This window comes from Aquila chrysaetos, chromosome 24 (genome assembly GCF_900496995.4).
Source record: "Aquila chrysaetos chrysaetos chromosome 24, bAquChr1.4, whole genome shotgun sequence".
Taxonomy (NCBI): Eukaryota; Metazoa; Chordata; class Aves; order Accipitriformes; family Accipitridae; genus Aquila; species Aquila chrysaetos.
The window spans coordinates 6,433,910-6,451,066 of NC_044027.1; the positions used below are offsets into that span (position 1 = coordinate 6,433,910).

Sequence of the window (17,157 nt, forward strand, 5' to 3'; positions counted from 1 at the left end):
GCAAGGCTTATCCCGTGTAAGTTGCTCCCCAGGAGCGGGGCTGGTTTATCCGAGTGCTGCAGGGACCAGGACCGGCTACGACCTCAGATTTGGGGCAAGGGGACTCTCCCAAATCCCATCTGCACCTCTCCTCATCCTTTCTCCCTCCTCCGGTGAGACTTGGGGCTGGAGTTGTCCCTTCCTGCTCTGCTCTGCCTCTGTGAGAGATGTCCCAACACCTGGATCTGCCCTTTGGGGCTGACCCTCAACCCTCTCCTCCATCAGAGCCTGCACACCCCAAGGCAGGGATGGGAAGAGCTGTGGGACCATCACAAACCCAGTGCTGGACTTCTCCATCAGCTGGTGGCCCGTGGGCTTCCCCCTCACCTCCTTGGCCAAGTGGCCAGCATAGGGCTGGGGGGTTCGAGCAGCCGAGGGCCATCTGGGCACTGTGGCAATGTGCCACCTCCAACCATTGGGATTTGCCAGCAGCAGGGCAAGGAGAGCTTATTTGGATTTGAACGATCTGCTCTGCCGAGAGAAAAATAAACCAAGGATGGCAGGCTCACGTAAACACCATGCTATTTACGGGAGGCGTTCACTGGAGCATCTCACAGCGCACCTCCTCACACATCCTACACTGCAGGGAGGAAGCTGTTACCCAGCTATAGGGCTGAAACCCTAAAGCCAGAGGCAATGCGTGGGGTGGGGGCATGCAGGACAGGGTACTGGAAGTGGAAAGGGCATCCCCAGAGAGCCCCGAGCCCCCTCGCCCACCAGCTTCCCAGGGTGAGTGTCCTCACAATCAACCTCTGGCTGGGAGCAGAGCAGGAAAACCGGCAGGTTCATCACAGGAGTGCAATGCGGAAGCAAATGCGGGCAGGTCCCGGCCTAATTGTATGCAAATCTCCCAAATACAGAGATTAAAAACCACTCCTTTTCCTTAGTGGATTTGCAGTTTGTTCTCCCTCCCTGGACTCATGCCCCAGCATACTTAATTTTAGCAGCACCCCTAAAAAACCCCATGTTATAGCAAAAATGAGCTGCCCGGCTGGGAGTCTGCCAAAGTGGGGTATGAGCTCTCCCACCAGCCCAAGCAAACTGTCCCAGGACTTTGGCAAAGGCTGCAAAGATTGAATGAGCAAATGTTGCTGCTGGTCGTTGCAAGTGGTTTTGCAGAGCCTGTTCCTGATGGACATGGCATCATCTGCTTGTCCTCCTGGACACCAGGCTAGGGCTTGTGCCAGGTGAGTGTTGGGAATTCCTTAAAAACCCATGAAAGGTAATTTTCTGGTGAACATCAAGCCCTGTGAAGGTTATTCAGTTCTTCCAGGCCCTTGCTAGGCTTTGGAAGGGGAAAATGGCCTGAGAGCTGCAACGGGTCATGATGATCCCAAAGTGTCGGATGATGCTGCTACAGGCAAATACCTGCTGCCATCCCTGGCACAGTGGGAGAGATGGGATGAAGGAGGGCAAAGAGGGGACATGGTGTGACTTCAATATTCCTGCACCAGAGGACCAAACCTTGTCCATGGCAGGAGGGCATGGTTGGTGGCCAGCTCCGTGCCAGCGTGATGCACCGGAGGGTTTGGCGTGTCAGGGCCGGCTGAGCCAGCCTGCCCGGCTGACGAGACCAAACCCCTACTGAACAGCCCCGGGGCTCAGCAGCAGCCAAGAAATGCTTTTCCAAGGAGGCAAGTCAGGACATGGGTAGCTCATTTCCACCCGTTTTTCTTCGGCCTTTCTTGGGGGTTTGAGCTTTCCCCCTCCTGCCTCAGTTTACCTACGTGAAAAGCAGCTCCATGCTGCCATCCCAGCTGCTCAGTGCAGGAGATGCTGAAGGTTTCTCCACCTCCTCCATCACGGGGACCATCGCACAGCCCTTCTGGTCACGGAAAGGGGCCTCTTAATTAGGAAAGTTAATTAGGAGCGCGGCTGGTGCCAGCAGCACAGGGCTGTGTGCTTGGAGGGCTGACATCTCTGCGAGATATTAATTAGGATGAGTGACTCCCTGAACGCTACAGTCCGGTGGGTCCGGACAAGATGGCACAAGGCAAAAAAAGAAGGAGCAAACAAAGGGGAAACCCGGAGCTTTTCTAAGGCTGCCTCTGCTGTGCTGAGATGCTCCCCCATAGCACCAGCCCTGGGGCCACCAGTCTGTGTGCACCGGGTGACACACAGCCCTGGCAGGACTTCCCTTGGGATACAGGGCTGCTCCATGACTTGTGCTCTGTTTCTCTCCCATTTAACAGGATACATGGCCCTTGGGAAGTCGTTTGGGGGAGCAAGGAGCACCACGCTTTTGCAGGGTGATGCATCTCCATCTGGGCTTTGCAGCAGATACTCAGGAGCAATGACACAGAGTAGAAAAAATTCCTGGGAGATAATTTAAACCAGCAAATCCCGGAGGGTGGACTAAGGAATGGCTGCTTCCCCATGGACTGACCCTTTCCACCAAGCGTATCTCAGCCCTGCCACCCAGAGCAGGTTTTAAAGCAGGTTGGCAGCGCTGCCCACACACCGAGGGGGAAACTGAGTCACAGATGATGTCTGTGGTCACTCGCCAAGCAGGTGCCAGTGCGAGGACGTGCCCCGGCTCCCCTCCGCCCTGGGAAAATGCCATGTTTATGAAGCTGTGGGCTCCCATGCAGTGGCCAAAGGGGTCAAGCCCCACCTGGTGCCCTGCCAGATGCCAGCCAGATGTTGCCTGCAGGCTGCTGGGTTGCAGCCAAGCCGGGTGCCTTGGCACAGCAGGATGCTAACGGGCTTTTGCGCTTCCCTGGCAGGGAGGAACTGCTGAGACATCACTTGATGGAAGAGAAAACATGTTCAAGACCCAGCGAGCTCTCCGCCAGTGCTGTCCTTGGCACGGCAGCGGGGTAGAGCAGAGGTCTGCCCCAGTCTCCAGCTCTGCGGCATGCCTGGGACCGCAGCGGGGTGCTGGCGTCCGCCCCCGTGTCCCAATCCGGGCCCTTTGCCTCTTCACCACTGCATCTTCCTCACCACGCACTGGGTTTATTTTAATCCCGAGGGAGCCCCGGGAGTGTTATCGAGGCAGGCTGCCGGCCAAGAGCTATTCCTGCCCACCGCTTCCAGCAGGCTCTGCAGCGCAGGAGGGGGTTAAACCTTTCTACTGCTGCAAATCAGTTCAGAGGACGGTTAAAACCCTTTGCCCCCACTCCACAGCCACCCCTTAAACAAACCCAGTATTTGTTTAGCCTCTCTTTTTATTTGAAGTAGCCCATGGAAAGACAGGACGGTGCTTGCTACCTCCAGCCCTGCGGGCACTGAGCCATGCCTATGGAGAGGGAGGAGGGAGGCTGGTGGTGTAAGTGCTCTGAAGCATGCAGCAGTGATGACAGATCTTTCTGGGGCAAAGACTCCTGTGAAACAGCGACTTCCCAGGAAAGGAAAAAAAAAAAGGGGGGGGGGGGGGGAAGAAAAATGTAAAAGGAAAAACGTGGCTTCTGCAAGTCCTTGTTTGCTACAAGAGATGAATGAGGGGAACTTCTTCCCTTGATGGATCTCCGAGATGGTATAATCATTTTCTGATTGATTTTGGGGGAAATATTGGGGAGAGGATGAAGAGCCAAGCGGGTGCTGTGCCTGGAAGACACCAGGGCCAGCCCCAGACCTGGGGCTGTGGTGGCTTGCGGACACCCGCTCCTACCCCCCCATGCTCCATAGGGGCGGTGGAAGATGAGGATTTGGGGTGAAGGAAAAAGCAGGGGGTGAAGGAGTGACAGCAACAGAGGGAAGCGGCCGAGGACTGGGCTTGGCTGGTTTGGTGCCTCCGGGGTGAGGATGGAGATGTGCCCCCTCACGTGGGGTGTAAAGGAAAGCCACGTCCCCATGGCTGCTGCTTCAGAAGTTTGTATTTCTCGCTTTAGAAACATGTCCCATATTTCTATTTTAAAATTCTCCGCTTTTAGCTTCCAGCTGTCACTTACTGCATCTTTCTCAGCTGGCTGGGCAGCTCTCAATTTTGGTAACAGGGTTTTTTTCCCCACTCAGACACATACAGACCGTAACCACATTGCCACCCTCCAACACAAAAGCTCTTCTTCCATCTGACTCCTGGAGCCTCTGAGTCCTGGGCTCTGCTGCTGCCCAAATTATTTCCTTCCAACCAATCTAAACTGAAATGGTTTCTTTCCAGAAATTGTCAGGACAGAAATACACTGGGCAGGTCCTCTATGTTGTAGGAAAAGCTGTTTAAATCCTTCCCATGTGCCTAAACCTACAGATTCCTATTGAAGACGTGGAAAATTCCTTATCAGCAGAGGGGATCCACCTCCTTCCCTGTTCTCCTTCTCCTCTTCCAGCTGGGATCCTTTCCCCCGTGGCCCCAGAGCAGCACAAACATTACCCAAACCGTCTGAGCACCAGCAAAAACAGCCTCCCAGCCCTGATCCCTGGGGGATGGCTTCTCTGGGACGGTGACGCTGCAGCAGGACATGTGACATTTTGCATTGCACGGAGCAACCCCGAGATGGTCTACCAAGACGTTCCCACAGCTGGCTGCCTTCCTCGGGGACGCGCAACCAGAAGTCCCCTGCCACGAGCTTGGAGTGTATCAGCTTCGACGGACATGGAGGCTGCTTCTCCTGCCTTTCCTCCCCTTGCTCCCATGAGTGGGGAGGATTTGGGGTGCAGGACCCAGCTTGGGGCTCACCCAGCCTCACAGTGGGAAGCCCCTGGATGAATTTGTGCCCTGGGAGGAGGTGGCTTGATGCAGCGATGCCCCATGGACCTGCTGCTGCAGTGGGGTGCTTCATGGCTCCAGGGCTCGGAGGTGATGGAGAAGTGGGGACCCATCAGTGGTGGTTCAGTGCTGCAGAGGCCAAGGGGTGTCAGCTGGGTGGCTGCAGCTTTTGGGGTGCTGAGAGCCCCGAGATGTTTTCCTAGATCTGGGGAAGCAGCGAAGGGGCGAGGGAGGATGCAGACATCACCTTGCTGGGAAAGGCAGGAGCGCACCGGGCTGAAGAGCAGAGACCTCAGACAGGCGTTGTGAAGGCAGCTGGGTGTGTAACCCCAAAATTCCTCTCCTCTACCCTGGGATCAGCCCTTTCCCATGAAAAGCCCTGGCCGAAGCGGTGTTTGCCGTCCATGTCCATCTCCTCCATCCAGGGTGGAGAGATGGGGATGGAGCAGGGGAAGGAAGCTCCCCGCCATGTTCCCGTCCCTTGTGTTTTCCTGCAGGGATGAAAGAGGGTGAAACCCCATCTCACACCTGCTTGGCCTTCCCAAAATATCACAGGGGGCCAGGAGCTGAGTTGCTGTGCCTCCGCATATACTCTGGGTTTAAAGGGGAGCCAGGACCCAGCATAGCCACTAAAGAGGCACTGGGAAGGAAAAATCCAGATACGGCCCCAGGTGCACCCCAGGGTCCCCTCCTGAGGACAAGGGACCTGCCCAGCCCCAGGGGCAACTGGGTCTCCCAGTTTCAACTCCCTAAATATACGCTCTTGATAAGGCAGAGACCAACATGAATACTGGTGGCCGAGAGGTTCGGCTCCCCCCCAGCCATTTCACTCCCCAAAAGCAGTTAAATCCATGGGGCCAAAGGGACCAGATATGACACAGGCACTGGGCAAGAGGGACAGAGGACACAGCTCCTGCAGGAGAAATAAAAGGGGGGGAACCCTCAAAACACATTCCTGTCCCTCCCGATGGGGTGAAAGCTGAGCTGCACCCCAAGAGAGACTTGAGGGCATGCATGGTTGAGGCCAAAAATTTCTTCCCCAGGACAAATTTCACCTCCAGCTGAGCACAAAAATGCAAAGGAAAGGGTTTCCGGGAAGTCACCCCGCTTCCCCGGAGCCTCCCCTCCCCGGATTGGGATGTTTTGGCCCAAAAGATGAACGAGGGGACTGGGAGGGGGGGCAGGAACCGGAGGAAGCCAAACCCTGGGAGCTATTTTCAGCCCTCGGGCAGGAAAAGCACCTGCTGGGGTCATTACGCTGCGGGAAAAAACAAACCTCGAGATTTTCTCCCCAGGGGGTGGGAAAGGAATAGCTGGGCTCATCCCTGATGGGGAATCGGTGCCGGTTACGAAGGGGTCACCCCAAGGGTTTCCAGGTCCTGATTCCCCCTCTCAGCCCCCGGGCAAAGAGCTGGGTCCGCACCCTGGATCCTGCACAGGGAGGTGGTGGGGTTTTCTTCCCCCCCGCACCCCCAAAAAGGGGTTCAAAGGGGTCTGAGATGCTTTCGGCTTTGATTTGGGGTGTGCAGCCCTAAATCCGGACGCGGTGTGCGGATCACTGGGCTGCTGGTGCCCTCTCCCGTCGGCCGCCCGCACGGCCGCGGCGGCTGAGGGTTTCTCCATCCCTCCCGGCAAGGAGCGGGTGACCTCCGGCCCCCGGTCCCACGGGACCCTCGGGTGACCCGGCTAAGGAAGCGGGGGTTTATCCTCGGTCACAACCTCAGGGCTCTGAGAATTTGCATTTCGAGGCATTTTTCCTCGCAGGCAGCCAGGTGTTGCATTTGCTCAGTGGTTGGGATGGGCTGGAAGGAGTTCAACCCCCTGTGATGGGGTGTGGGGAGCACCCCAAAAACATCTACCCCATTTCTGCTCCTTACACCAAACCTCACCAGCCTTCCTCCCCCCTCCCAGCCCTTCCTCCTGCTCCCAGCTCTCATCTCCCCTGGCTGCGGTCCAGCTCCACCAGCTCGTTGTGTGCAGGACACCCCCACAGTGGGTGGCCCAGGGAGCCCCGTGGGGTGCAGCACTGCCTGCCTGGCCACGGCTCTCACCGCTGCAGGGTCGAGATTATCCTCCAGCAGCTTGGCTGGTCCTGACAGCATGTGCTGGAGCGGCCGACAGCTGAGCATGCGAGTGGGAGCTGGGGTGTTGCTGAGGCACGGCCGCCCGATGGGGCTGAACACCCCGGTAAGGGGAAAAACCAGCCTGGGTGGGGGGGAACCGAGCCTGGGTGCTCACGGGACGGGCTGAGCCGGCAGCCTCTCCCCACTATGGGAATTTGCAGGGTGAGGCCCCTCCGGAAGGGCTGGGTGCCCCTCCCTGGGGACCAGCTTGTGTGGCATCACCTCTGGCATGTCACGGGGAGGGTCTGCCATCATTTCTCCCCTTGGGCATCCCACCCTGAAGCCACGAAATCCCCACAACCCTCCCTCCCCCAGCTCTCCGAGTTACCTCGGAGTGTGCTACATGGGGTCATCCCTCCTTGTGCCAACATTTGCTGTCCTGTGGGGTGGGGGGAGAAAAATGCAGGAGTCACCGGTTTATGTCCTGAAAGCCCCACATCAGCATCACCAACTCCTTTTTCTCCCTGTTCATTGGAGCCTGATCCTGCAGCATCAGCCCCCGGCCGGGCCATGGGGGCTGGATGAGCCCTAGTGGGAACATGCCTATGATGGGGACAAGATGATAGTCACCCACCCACCCAGGTCCCACCACCCTGCTGGGAGCAGCCACCCAGCTCCTTCTCAGCCCCCTCCATGGTCCCTGCATGGCTCCAGGCATCCCATCTCAGGGCTGTCCCCTGCCGAGGAACTCTGCTGTCCCCAGGTCCCATCCCTGGGCCTTGCGCCATCCCCCTGGCCCAGACAGCTGTCCCTCTCGGGGGGTCGAATAGCCACCACATGTCGCTGCTGAATCCCTCGCATTTATGGGTCTTCCTCCAAACACCCACCTGTCCTCCAGCTCGCCCCAGCCAGACTCTCCCACCCCAGGGAAAACAGCCCCTTGTTGACAGCCCGAGTCCCCCCCCCCCCCCGCCCCGGTCCCTCTGTGACAGATGTGGGGACAGCCTGGCCGGTGCCGCCATGCAGGGGATGGAGGAGCAGCATCTCACATGCCTGGAATGCCCCTGGCATGGGGGACTCCGGATGGGAGAGCCCATGGTGGGGTTCGCTAATGGGTGACCTGCCAGATGAGTCCCTCCTCCGGCTGCAATTTGGGGCTGGGGGCTGGGAAGGGGAAGGGCCATGTCCAGGCCATGGGGTCATGGAGCAAGTGAGGCCATGGTGGGGTAGAAATGCAGGAGGTTTAGTGCTGGCAGTGGGGCAGAGCATCACCCAATAAGTGTAGGCAAGCAGGGGGTTCAAGGCACCCAGTATGGTCCCTGGACTGGGACTTAGCAGACTGGTGGGTCAGGGCACCCACTAATATCCCCAGACCAGGATCCAGTGGATTGGTATGTTGGGGCACCCAGTATTGTCCCCAGACTGGGATCCAGTGGAATGGGGACTGCTCAAACACCAGCACCTCTCTGCTGATACCCTGCCCCCTCCATCCCAGGTCAAACCTGTAAAGACAGTTAATAACCAGAATAAAACTGTTATCCAGCCAGACTTTATACCTTCATTGTTATCCCTGATTTCCTGATGGGGAAACTGAGGCATGGGGGCTGATGCTTGGGGATGAGAGGTGAAGTGGGGGCCAAGGACGTTGAGCCCTGTGGAGACGTGGTGCTGCAGGGCCATAAGCAGCCCCATCCCACCATCCTCCCAACCCACCAGTGAACCCAAAGTGGGCGAGCTGACACATAGAGGTGAGGAAGGTGCTGTTGGCCGGTCCTGCTACCACTGCTCCCATCCCAGCTGGGGACAGACAGCAGGACACCGTCCCCCATCACTCCCCACAGGCTGGACCTAAAACCAATCCTGAATCCCCAGCAGGCTGAGAGGTGGCTGTGCAAAGCTACTGGCTGGCGGGGATGGGGTTGAAGGAACACGCTCTGCCACGGCCCCATCTCAGCCGAGCAGCTGTCGCCATCCCAAATCTCTGGCGAGCAGGCATGTCGGAAATCCCGGGTGTCGGAGGAGAGGTCTGCTCCGCATTCCTCAGCCGGGAGCGGGGAGAGGGCCAAGCATCTCCCCGCCGCCTGCAGCTGCTCCCAAATATGTTACGACTTGTCACCGTGGCAGGAAGGGATGTCGGCAAGCCTGGAAAGCGAGAGGGGACATGGGGCAGCGGGGTGCCTGGGGGGACGGGAAGGTGGGTCCTGTTGGAAATAGCATTTTAGCGGGACCCCTTTCCTGTGCTGAAATCCTAGTGGGATGATCTCTTTGCTGGGTCCTGGCCAGCCCCGGCTTTTCTCCCCATCAGCAGGATGGTGCCCGCACCCTGCGGGTGTAGATGCTGCCTTGACCACCCGGCTCACTTCACCAATCCCTAAATCCTGCTGCTTTTTCTGCCAATTCCAATGAAAGGAGCCAGCAGGCACCATCTCTGCCATTGCTGCTCCAGTGCAGGGACCCTGCAGGTCCGTGCACCGAGCAGGGACATGCACTGTGTGTGTGCGGCTCCGTGCACCAGGCAGGGACATGCACCAGGCTGCAACATGCTTATGCGCTTCCCCAAAACTCAGCAAATCAAGACCATTGGCCACAGTGGAAAAGCAAAACAGACAGAGCAGCCCCCGGGTGTCTCTCCATGACCCTGTGCCGTGGACCTGGCCATCGGCTTGGGAAGCTTCCCCGGAGGAGCAAGGACAAACCTTCCTCGCTGAGATTTTCTCAATGGTCGGGTATTTTTAGCTCGGGCCTCGTGGCTGCCCGTCCCCGCCGGCTGTGACGGGGTGAGCCGTCCCCGCGAAGCCTCCGCCAGCCGGGGGAAGGTCACCCCGTGACGGATCGCAGCACGTTCTGCCTGGGGCTCACACAGCATCGCCTTTGTGTGCCTCCCAGCCGCCACCATCCATCACAGGTTAACCTGACAGCCGGCAGCAGAGCCCTAATCCCCTGCCAGCTCCAAATTACCCGGGGTGCAGCCTGCAGCCGCCGTGGGCACCCATGGGACCTGGGAAAAGCTGCCCTGCTTGTCTGTCCCCCAGCAATTGTCTTTGTGGGGAGATCAGGGTGGCGCGGGCTACAACGGGAGCCCCCCAGTAATACAGACACCGAGGTCCCTCAGTGATAGCTACTTGCATGGCAGTTATCGTTATCCCTGATTCATAATCCACTGGGATGAGCTGGCGGGACTCATGGACCCCAGATCCCGTTGTGTCCCCGCACCGCGCCTGGGATTAGGGTAATCCTTGGCATAGAGGGTCTGATGGAGGACCAGAGCCATGGCCGGGGGGAGCACAGCGTTATCCCGGCTCCCCGTATTGGTAGCAGCATGGACAGCCTGGTTAAAACTCCCCAAAAGGAGCTGGGGATGCCACCCCAGTTCAGGGTCCCTCTTCCCAAGCCCCCATCCCACGCTGGCACTGGCTGCCCTTTCATCCCCATCTCCACGGGCTGCCTCCTGCCTCCACTGCCTGCTTGGTCGCAGTGACATGATGGCCTTGGTGGCCCATGGGGGCTGGCTCGACCCACATCCCTCCTTGCTCCTCTCCTGGCCAGGGAAAGGCCACTGCGGCGGCCGGCGCCTGCTCTGCCGATGCTGCCCCTCTTTTATGAAGTGCTAAATGCTTGGCCGCGCTCTTGTACGGATCTGCCACGTGCCCCGCAGAGCTGGTTATGTCACTGCTGGGTTCCTCATCTTCCAAACACACTCTTGCAATTAAAAAAAAAATAACAAAACATTTACATGGTACAGCCAGGGCAGTCCTGCAGGCATCTCTCGTCCAGGCTGCAGCTCGCTGGGCTAGCCGGGGTCATGTCCACCAGCAAGTGCCACCGAGAAAGGTCCCCACGAGCAAGTCAAACTGCTTGACATGGTGATGTGAAGTTGATGTGAAGCCCTTGAGCGCCGGTTATCCCCTTCTAACGGTTTCACACCTGCCACTGGCTCCTCTGCACATTCTCAGGGGTGAATCCTGCCTCTTCCTAACTGTTTCAGTGCTTTGACTTAAGGCAGGGGCCAAGCTGGCACTCTGATTCCTTCCTTCTTGAGTATTTTGGGAGTTTGAGTGACCCTGGGGAGAACAGGGGCTGTGCCAAGGGCGAACCTTGAGGCTGCAGCTTTTTTTATAGATGCTAAAACCGTGGGGAGAGCAAATCCCCAGGGCTGAGACTCCAGGATTGCTGAAATCAAGGCGAGGATGCATTATAAAGCTCCTGGCCCCAAAGAAATCACTGCAAAGAGAGAAGAGCATTGTGGCAGGTTCCAAAAAGGCTAGAAATCAACCCAAAGTGAGCAAGGGTGCCTGCAGTGAGTGCAGGGAATGCATCGCGGCATGGCCTCTCTGGGGAGGGGGATTTGGGGAAGGAAAATCCCGGCAGGGTTGGCCCTGCTCTTTGCTGACATTCTTTCCACTGACCGATCCCTCGGCTGGAATCTGGCCTGGAGCAGGAATAGGAGGAGATGGGAGATGGTTTCTGACGTTCCCGATGGAAAAAAAATCCCTTCTGAATTAAAGACAAAGCTGGAGAGACGCGGTCAAATGGTTGGAGTCAGTAGGGAAGGGCTGGGGTGGGTTAAAAAATCCCACCCATGCTGCTGCTCATGCAGCATCCATGGTTGTGCCTCAGTTTCCCCATTGGGAAGGTGGGAGTAATGTGTCTTTGCTGGGAGAAGGGTGTGGCAGGATGGCATTGGGGCTTTGGTTATCCACATGTACAGAGGCCGGTGCCAGAGACCAGCTTGGATAAGCCAGTACCAGGGTGGGAGGGGATGCAGCCCAGCTGGGTTCCTCTGCCAGGACATGGAGACATGTGGGAGAAGGTGTCCTTTGGGTTTGGTGCATGGGAGAAGCCATGAACATGGATTTTGTGCCCAAAATGCTGCTCTGGGATAAGGGACTTGGCCAGGGACCTTCAGGAAGCCCATGGTGGGGGAAAGGCTGGGCCTGGTGCTGTCCTGCCTGCTCCTGCCTGCCTGCCTGCCTACTCTGTTCCTGTGGGACAGGCAGGAGGGATGGGCAGCAGAGCGCAGGGACTGGCACCGGGGTGGGTGCTGCATGGCAAGGGGTGCCCACGGGGAAAGGGCTGGACCCTGGCGTGCTCCCTGCATCGGGACGTCCCTCCCGGGGCTGGATTCTTCCACTTCTCCACGGCTTCAGCAGAAGCAGGATCAGGCCTTTATGCTGCAACACGCAGGGGCAGGATGGGGCCATGGGAAATATGGGGGGTGAGCAGGAGCAGTGTGGGGCAGAGCAGGGCGGGGAGGTGGGAAAGGCCGAGCGGCGGAGGATGCTGTGCTGCCGTCGGGTCAAACCGCAGGGAAGGCATGGATCCGGGGTGCCGTGGGATCGAGGGGGGCAGCCATGAAGGGATGAGGGGGCCCTGGCTGGGCAGGCTGCCACCGTAAACTCCCCCCATCCCAGCCATAACTGAAGGGACCAGATGATGCAGGAATGCCGGGGGGGAGCTGGCAGCCACCCGCCATCCCCAGTGACACCCTTGGGCTCAAACAAAGCCCTTGTTCGTGGGGCGGCCGAGCTGCCCTCCCAGCCGTGCCAGCTCCCCCAGACCCCCCCCAGCACACCGCGGTCCGGGCAGTGTAATCCCTGCGGGGAGAGCACATGAAATCAGATGGACAAGTTTTGATGTGAGGCAGCAGCTTAGGGCGGGCTCAGGTTTCCTTTAGGTTTTCTATATTTATCTCCATGATTTAATGCCAGCGCCAGGGTTTAAATGGCACCAAACAGTTGGCGTGGGGAGAGGGAGCAGCCATCCCTGAGCCGTGCACACATCCCCGAGCCACCCGCGCGCCCATGGAACTCTTCGAGACCAACCCTTATTTTTTCCCGGACCAGAGGTTTTACGATGGGGAAAATTTCCTGGGCTCCCGCTTGCAGGGCTACGAGCCGGCGGCGTTCCCGGAGCGGCCTGAGGTGGCCCTGTGTCCCGAGGGCAGGGTGGCTTTGGAGGAGAAGGACTCAGCCCTGCCTGAGCATTGTCCCGGGCAATGCCTGCCCTGGGCCTGCAAGGTTTGCAAGCGGAAGACGGTCTCCATCGACCGGCGGCGGGCAGCCACCCTGCGGGAGAAACGCAGGTTGAAGAAGGTGAACGAAGCCTTCGAGGCGTTGAAACGCAGCACCCTGCTCAACCCCAACCAGCGGCTGCCCAAGGTGGAAATCCTGCGCAGCGCCATCCAGTACATCGAGCGCCTGCAGAGCTTGCTCAGCACCCTCAACCAGCAGGAGCGGGAGCAGAGGGACCTGCGCTTCCGCCCCGCCGCTCCCCAGCCTGGGGTAAGTGTCTCTGTGCATCCCCCGGGGTCCCCAAACCCGGGCTGGGGACCAGCATGGGGGTGACGCTCTGTCTGGGGGCGATCCCAAGCAGAGGCATTGCGGGCAGCTCTGGGGCACTGGGTCCTGCTGGGGGGAGTGGGACACCCAGCCCTGGGGGCAAGGCAGCTGCTGCTATTGTGGGCTGGTGAATGCGTCCAGCAGAAATGATCCAGGGCAGCACTGATCCAGCCCCAGCTGTGTGCTCAGATCCCCGGGCAAAGGGGCTGACAGCAGCCTTCCCCTGTGTATGCATGTAGTGGGGGCTGCATGGTCCGGTGCTGGACACTGCATTGAGTGTGGCATGTGTGCCTGGGCTTGGGAGGGATAATAAAGGCAAAAATGAAATAAATAACATAAAACTAAAATAAATAAAGTAAAATAAGACAAAATAAGATAAGACAAGATAAAATAGAATAAAATGAAATAACAAAATGAAATGAAATGAAATGAAATGAAATGAAATTACATTACATTAAATAAATTAAAATAAATAAAATATAAAATAAAGTTAAATCCCCCTGCTCACAGATACACGCACACGCTCCTTTTTTCTCCCTGTAAAGTCTCGGCATGGCACAAACCACAAAGCCTCTGACCGAACACCATCAGTGGGGTCACCACCCGCTGCCTCAGGCGAAACCCCGCAGGTATCAGTGCTCCTGGGTGCCAAACCTGCAGCCCCCCTCCCCTCTCCCCCGCCGCCATGCGATTGCCGGTGCAACAACATGCTGAGGCATGGTGACTTTTTCTGATGATCGGTGTGGCACAGCACACCTGGGCAGGGGACAGGGCAGGGGACGAGGGGGTCGGCGTGGGGCCACCTCTGGTTTCTCAGACCGAAGGTGCTGATTTGAGAGCCAGGCGAAGATGTTCGCAGCGGTTGTGTCTTGCCACAGCCCCAAAAAGAGATGCTGCAAGCCAGGCCCCGTCACACCACAAGGCTTTGGTTGTTTAACCAAGTTTTTGAGAGATATTTTTATCTGCCCTGTGATTTCTGGGGGGATGTCTGGGCATGCGCTTCCCCGCTGCTCTGAGGCTTTGTATATGGAAATGTATAGATAGCTATAGCTATCGATATAGGTAGAGGTAGAGATGATACAGATATAGATGCTATAGATAGATGTAGATGTAGATGTAGAAGTGGATATAGATGGTATAGATATGGATATGGATATACCTGTAGCTATATAGATAGAAATAGATATAGAGACCTAGATAGATATAGATATAGAAGAACTTCATAAGAGGCACAGAAAAGAGGGATTCACAGAGATTCATCTCCTTTAAGACTAAGGGATTTAAGGACCAAAACAGCAGGTACCCGGGTAGCCCAACATTTAGAGCTGAATAAAGGACTGAAAAATCTTTTAGGCTCCATCCTATATATTCTTGGGATTTCCCAGTGTAAATCCAATGTATCCACTTGGGTTTGATTTGGGTGGATTTGTTGGCTGCCCCTGCAAATGTGCCCAAAACTCTGCGGAGCTGTTCCTGTGTCACTGCTGCTCCGAGCCATCCGTTCTCCCAGGCATAGCCAGGGATTCTCATATTGAGTGCAAAATCCAATATTTTTGGGGAAAAATAAATCATACCTGTGAGAATTCCCTACTTTAGTGGGAAATAAATCCAAGTTAATTAATTAGCCTGTGCTTCTGTGAACTTGTAGACCCAAAGTACCAGTTCTAGGCTGCTACAAATAGTTGGGTCCTTGGGGTTGCTCTTATAAATCATATTTTGGGTTTAACGTGAGCCGGCATCCACTTCCAGATAAAGACAGACATACACAAAAAGTTAATTCAGAGCTTTGCTGAGTAACTCTCTCATTTTTCAGGCTGTCAGCTCTTTTCTCTGAAATAGTCATTCAGCCCCAAATCCACAAATCAAACTGCCAAAAGGTCTTCCCCAGGAATCCCCTTGGGATGGCCTGAGGGTGTCCAGCCCCTGTGTCATTTTTTATGAGCCTGATTAGGTGATTTTCAGCAAAAAGCTGTTTTGCCCAACGACATTCATCTGTCTCTAGCCCTTTCTCACAGTCACTGGGTAAAGAGACACTTTTTTTACCTGCAGTGAGCGCATGGCCCCATTTCTCCAGAGCCCCCAAAGGGGTTTTTTCAGCCTTTATGGTTAACGAAGCATCTGTCCCTGATGGGTTCTGGGGACCCCAAATGCCGTCAGCTCTTCCAGCTGCTTTGCAGGTGGGGAGGGACATGCCCGTCTCCGTGGGGGCATTGTGCTGCAGTGATTGGGCACCCCGGGGTGTTTTTGGGGTGGCTGGTGGGGTTTGGCCCGGCTGGAGGAGGTGAGACCCATGGTCGACATCTCGGCTCCTTGCAGGCAGCCAGCGAGTGCGGGTCCGGCAGCTCGTCCTGCAGCCCTGAGTGGAGCAGCCAGCTGGAGTTCGGCACCAACCCTGCGGGTAAGGTCCTCCCTGCCTCATCCCGGTGTCCTGCAGCCTCGCTGGGCTCTAGCGTGGGGGGACAGCAGTGGGGGACACTGCAGCACTTGGAGCAGAGCATCGCTGAGCCACCCCCCCCCCCCCCCCCCCCCCCCCTCCAAGAGGAGGTGCTCGGAGCAGAGGACAAAAGGAGCCTTGTCCTTCTCTCCCCACTGCTGCTGCAGAGAGATGATCTCCCCCCAGGCTCATAAATCCTCCAGCACCTCCTTGGCTCAATGCTCTGCAAGTTCAGGCTTCTCCCTGATTTCACCTGATTTCACCAAGACGCCTGCTCTTAGGAGCTGAGAAACCAGACTGCAGCAGCCTGGGGTCCTGGTGGCTTGGGCCCCATGAAGGGTTTGTCCATCGCCATCCCTTGGCTTGGCCTTGGCTGAGCATCGCTGAACATCAGTGCCCCAGGCTCCCTTTCCCTCCCCATGCCTCTCTGCAGCTGCTGATTTTTTTTCCATTACTGCATTTATCCCCCCCGCCCCGCTAAATCCACCTGTTTTTTTCCCCAGAAGGCAGAAACTTAAATCTCATTTTCCAATGGGGAATAAAACCTAAAATGTGTCCAAAAGTTTCACTCCCTGTTGCCCTTTCCAGGGGAAGGTTTCATCTCCTGCCAGGGTGGGAGCTGAGAGCAGGTCCCCAGGTCACTCTGGCCAGGCAGGGGATCACAGGGTCTCCCCGCGCAGAGCCAGGAGCTGTCCCCAGCACATGGACCCCATCCCCAGCAGAGTCATCATCCCCTTGCTCTCTGCAGATCACCTCCTGGCTGATGACGCGACGGAGGACCGCAACCTCCACTCGCTCTCCTCCATCGTGGAGAGCATCGCCGTGGAGGACGTGGCCGTGACGTTCCAGGAGGAGCGGGTTCAAAACTGAGCCAGTGCAAACCCCCACGGCAATTTGAGCTGGTAACGGGGTGGGAATAAGATGCCAGAAGGGTCCAGCCGCTGAAAATCATATTTATCCCTCCGGCGTCATGGACTGCACCATTGGAATCACTCGCCTCCTTTCCCACTCCTCATGAAATGCTCCCGCTCGGCCAGCTGAAAAAAAAAAGTGGGGGAGAGGTGGGATGTCGGCAGCGCCGTGGCCCCATGCTGGCGGCGGCCCTGGTTCCCGCAAGGGCGGCTGCCCGGCGTCGGGCTCTGCTTCGCTCCCCATCCAGGGGCGATCGGTTTTTGGGGGCCAATGTGTGTGCTGGGTTCGCTTGCTGATTTCTTTCCAAGATGCTCTTCGACCAATGTCTCTCTCCGGCTGGTGTCCTGTGGGCGCTGAGCCCCGCAGAGGCTGCCCGTGCTGTCTTTTCTACTGAACGCTGTGTGGAGTTGCCATTTGTGGTTTTTTTTTTTTTAATTATTATTTTTGCTAACTTATTTGGATTTTTTTTTTAAATAAAGGCATTCTTGTTTGAACTGCTCAGGGCTTCCTTTACTGCTGTCCCCCTCTGCGCAGGTCTCTTCCAATTCCCAGGTTGGGGATTCCTCTGTATCAGAAAATCCAGCTGGACCTCAGCGCAGTCGCTTAGCAGTGGGAACTGGATGTCCCATGCTTAAATCAGCCCTGCAGAGACTAGTGATTTCACTGGTTTGCAACTGGGGCTCAGCCTTGTACCCCAAAAAGTCTCGGGGGAGCTAAAGATTAATT

General features: G+C 56.9%; 1 protein-coding gene across 2 annotated transcripts; it reads left to right on the forward strand.

Moving 5' to 3' along the window:
- The first annotated feature begins 12,510 nt into the window (after positions 1-12,510).
- Positions 12,511-17,062, forward strand: MYOG (myogenin). Of its 2 annotated transcripts, XM_030000549.1 has the most exons (3): positions 12,511-13,028; positions 15,402-15,483; positions 16,268-17,062. In XM_030000549.1, exons 1-3 carry the CDS (start codon positions 12,549-12,551, stop codon positions 16,387-16,389), a joined length of 684 nt encoding a protein of 227 aa, XP_029856409.1. In that variant the 5' UTR covers positions 12,511-12,548; the 3' UTR covers positions 16,390-17,062. The 2 variants fall into 2 exon arrangements, with proteins under 2 accessions (XP_029856409.1, XP_040975802.1); XM_041119868.1 differs by having other exon boundaries at positions 12,517-13,028; positions 15,402-16,369.
- The last annotated feature ends 95 nt before the right edge of the window (positions 17,063-17,157 follow it).

Excerpts from the sequence above, each read along its gene's own strand:
- MYOG (XM_041119868.1), top strand. The coding sequence starts at position 12,549 with ATGGAACTCTTCGAGACCAACCCTTATTTTTTCCCGGACCAGAGGTTT. Across the intron at positions 13,029-15,401 it reads CCGCCGCTCCCCAGCCTGGG|GCAGCCAGCGAGTGCGGGTC; the intron begins GTAAGTGTCTCT and ends GGCTCCTTGCAG.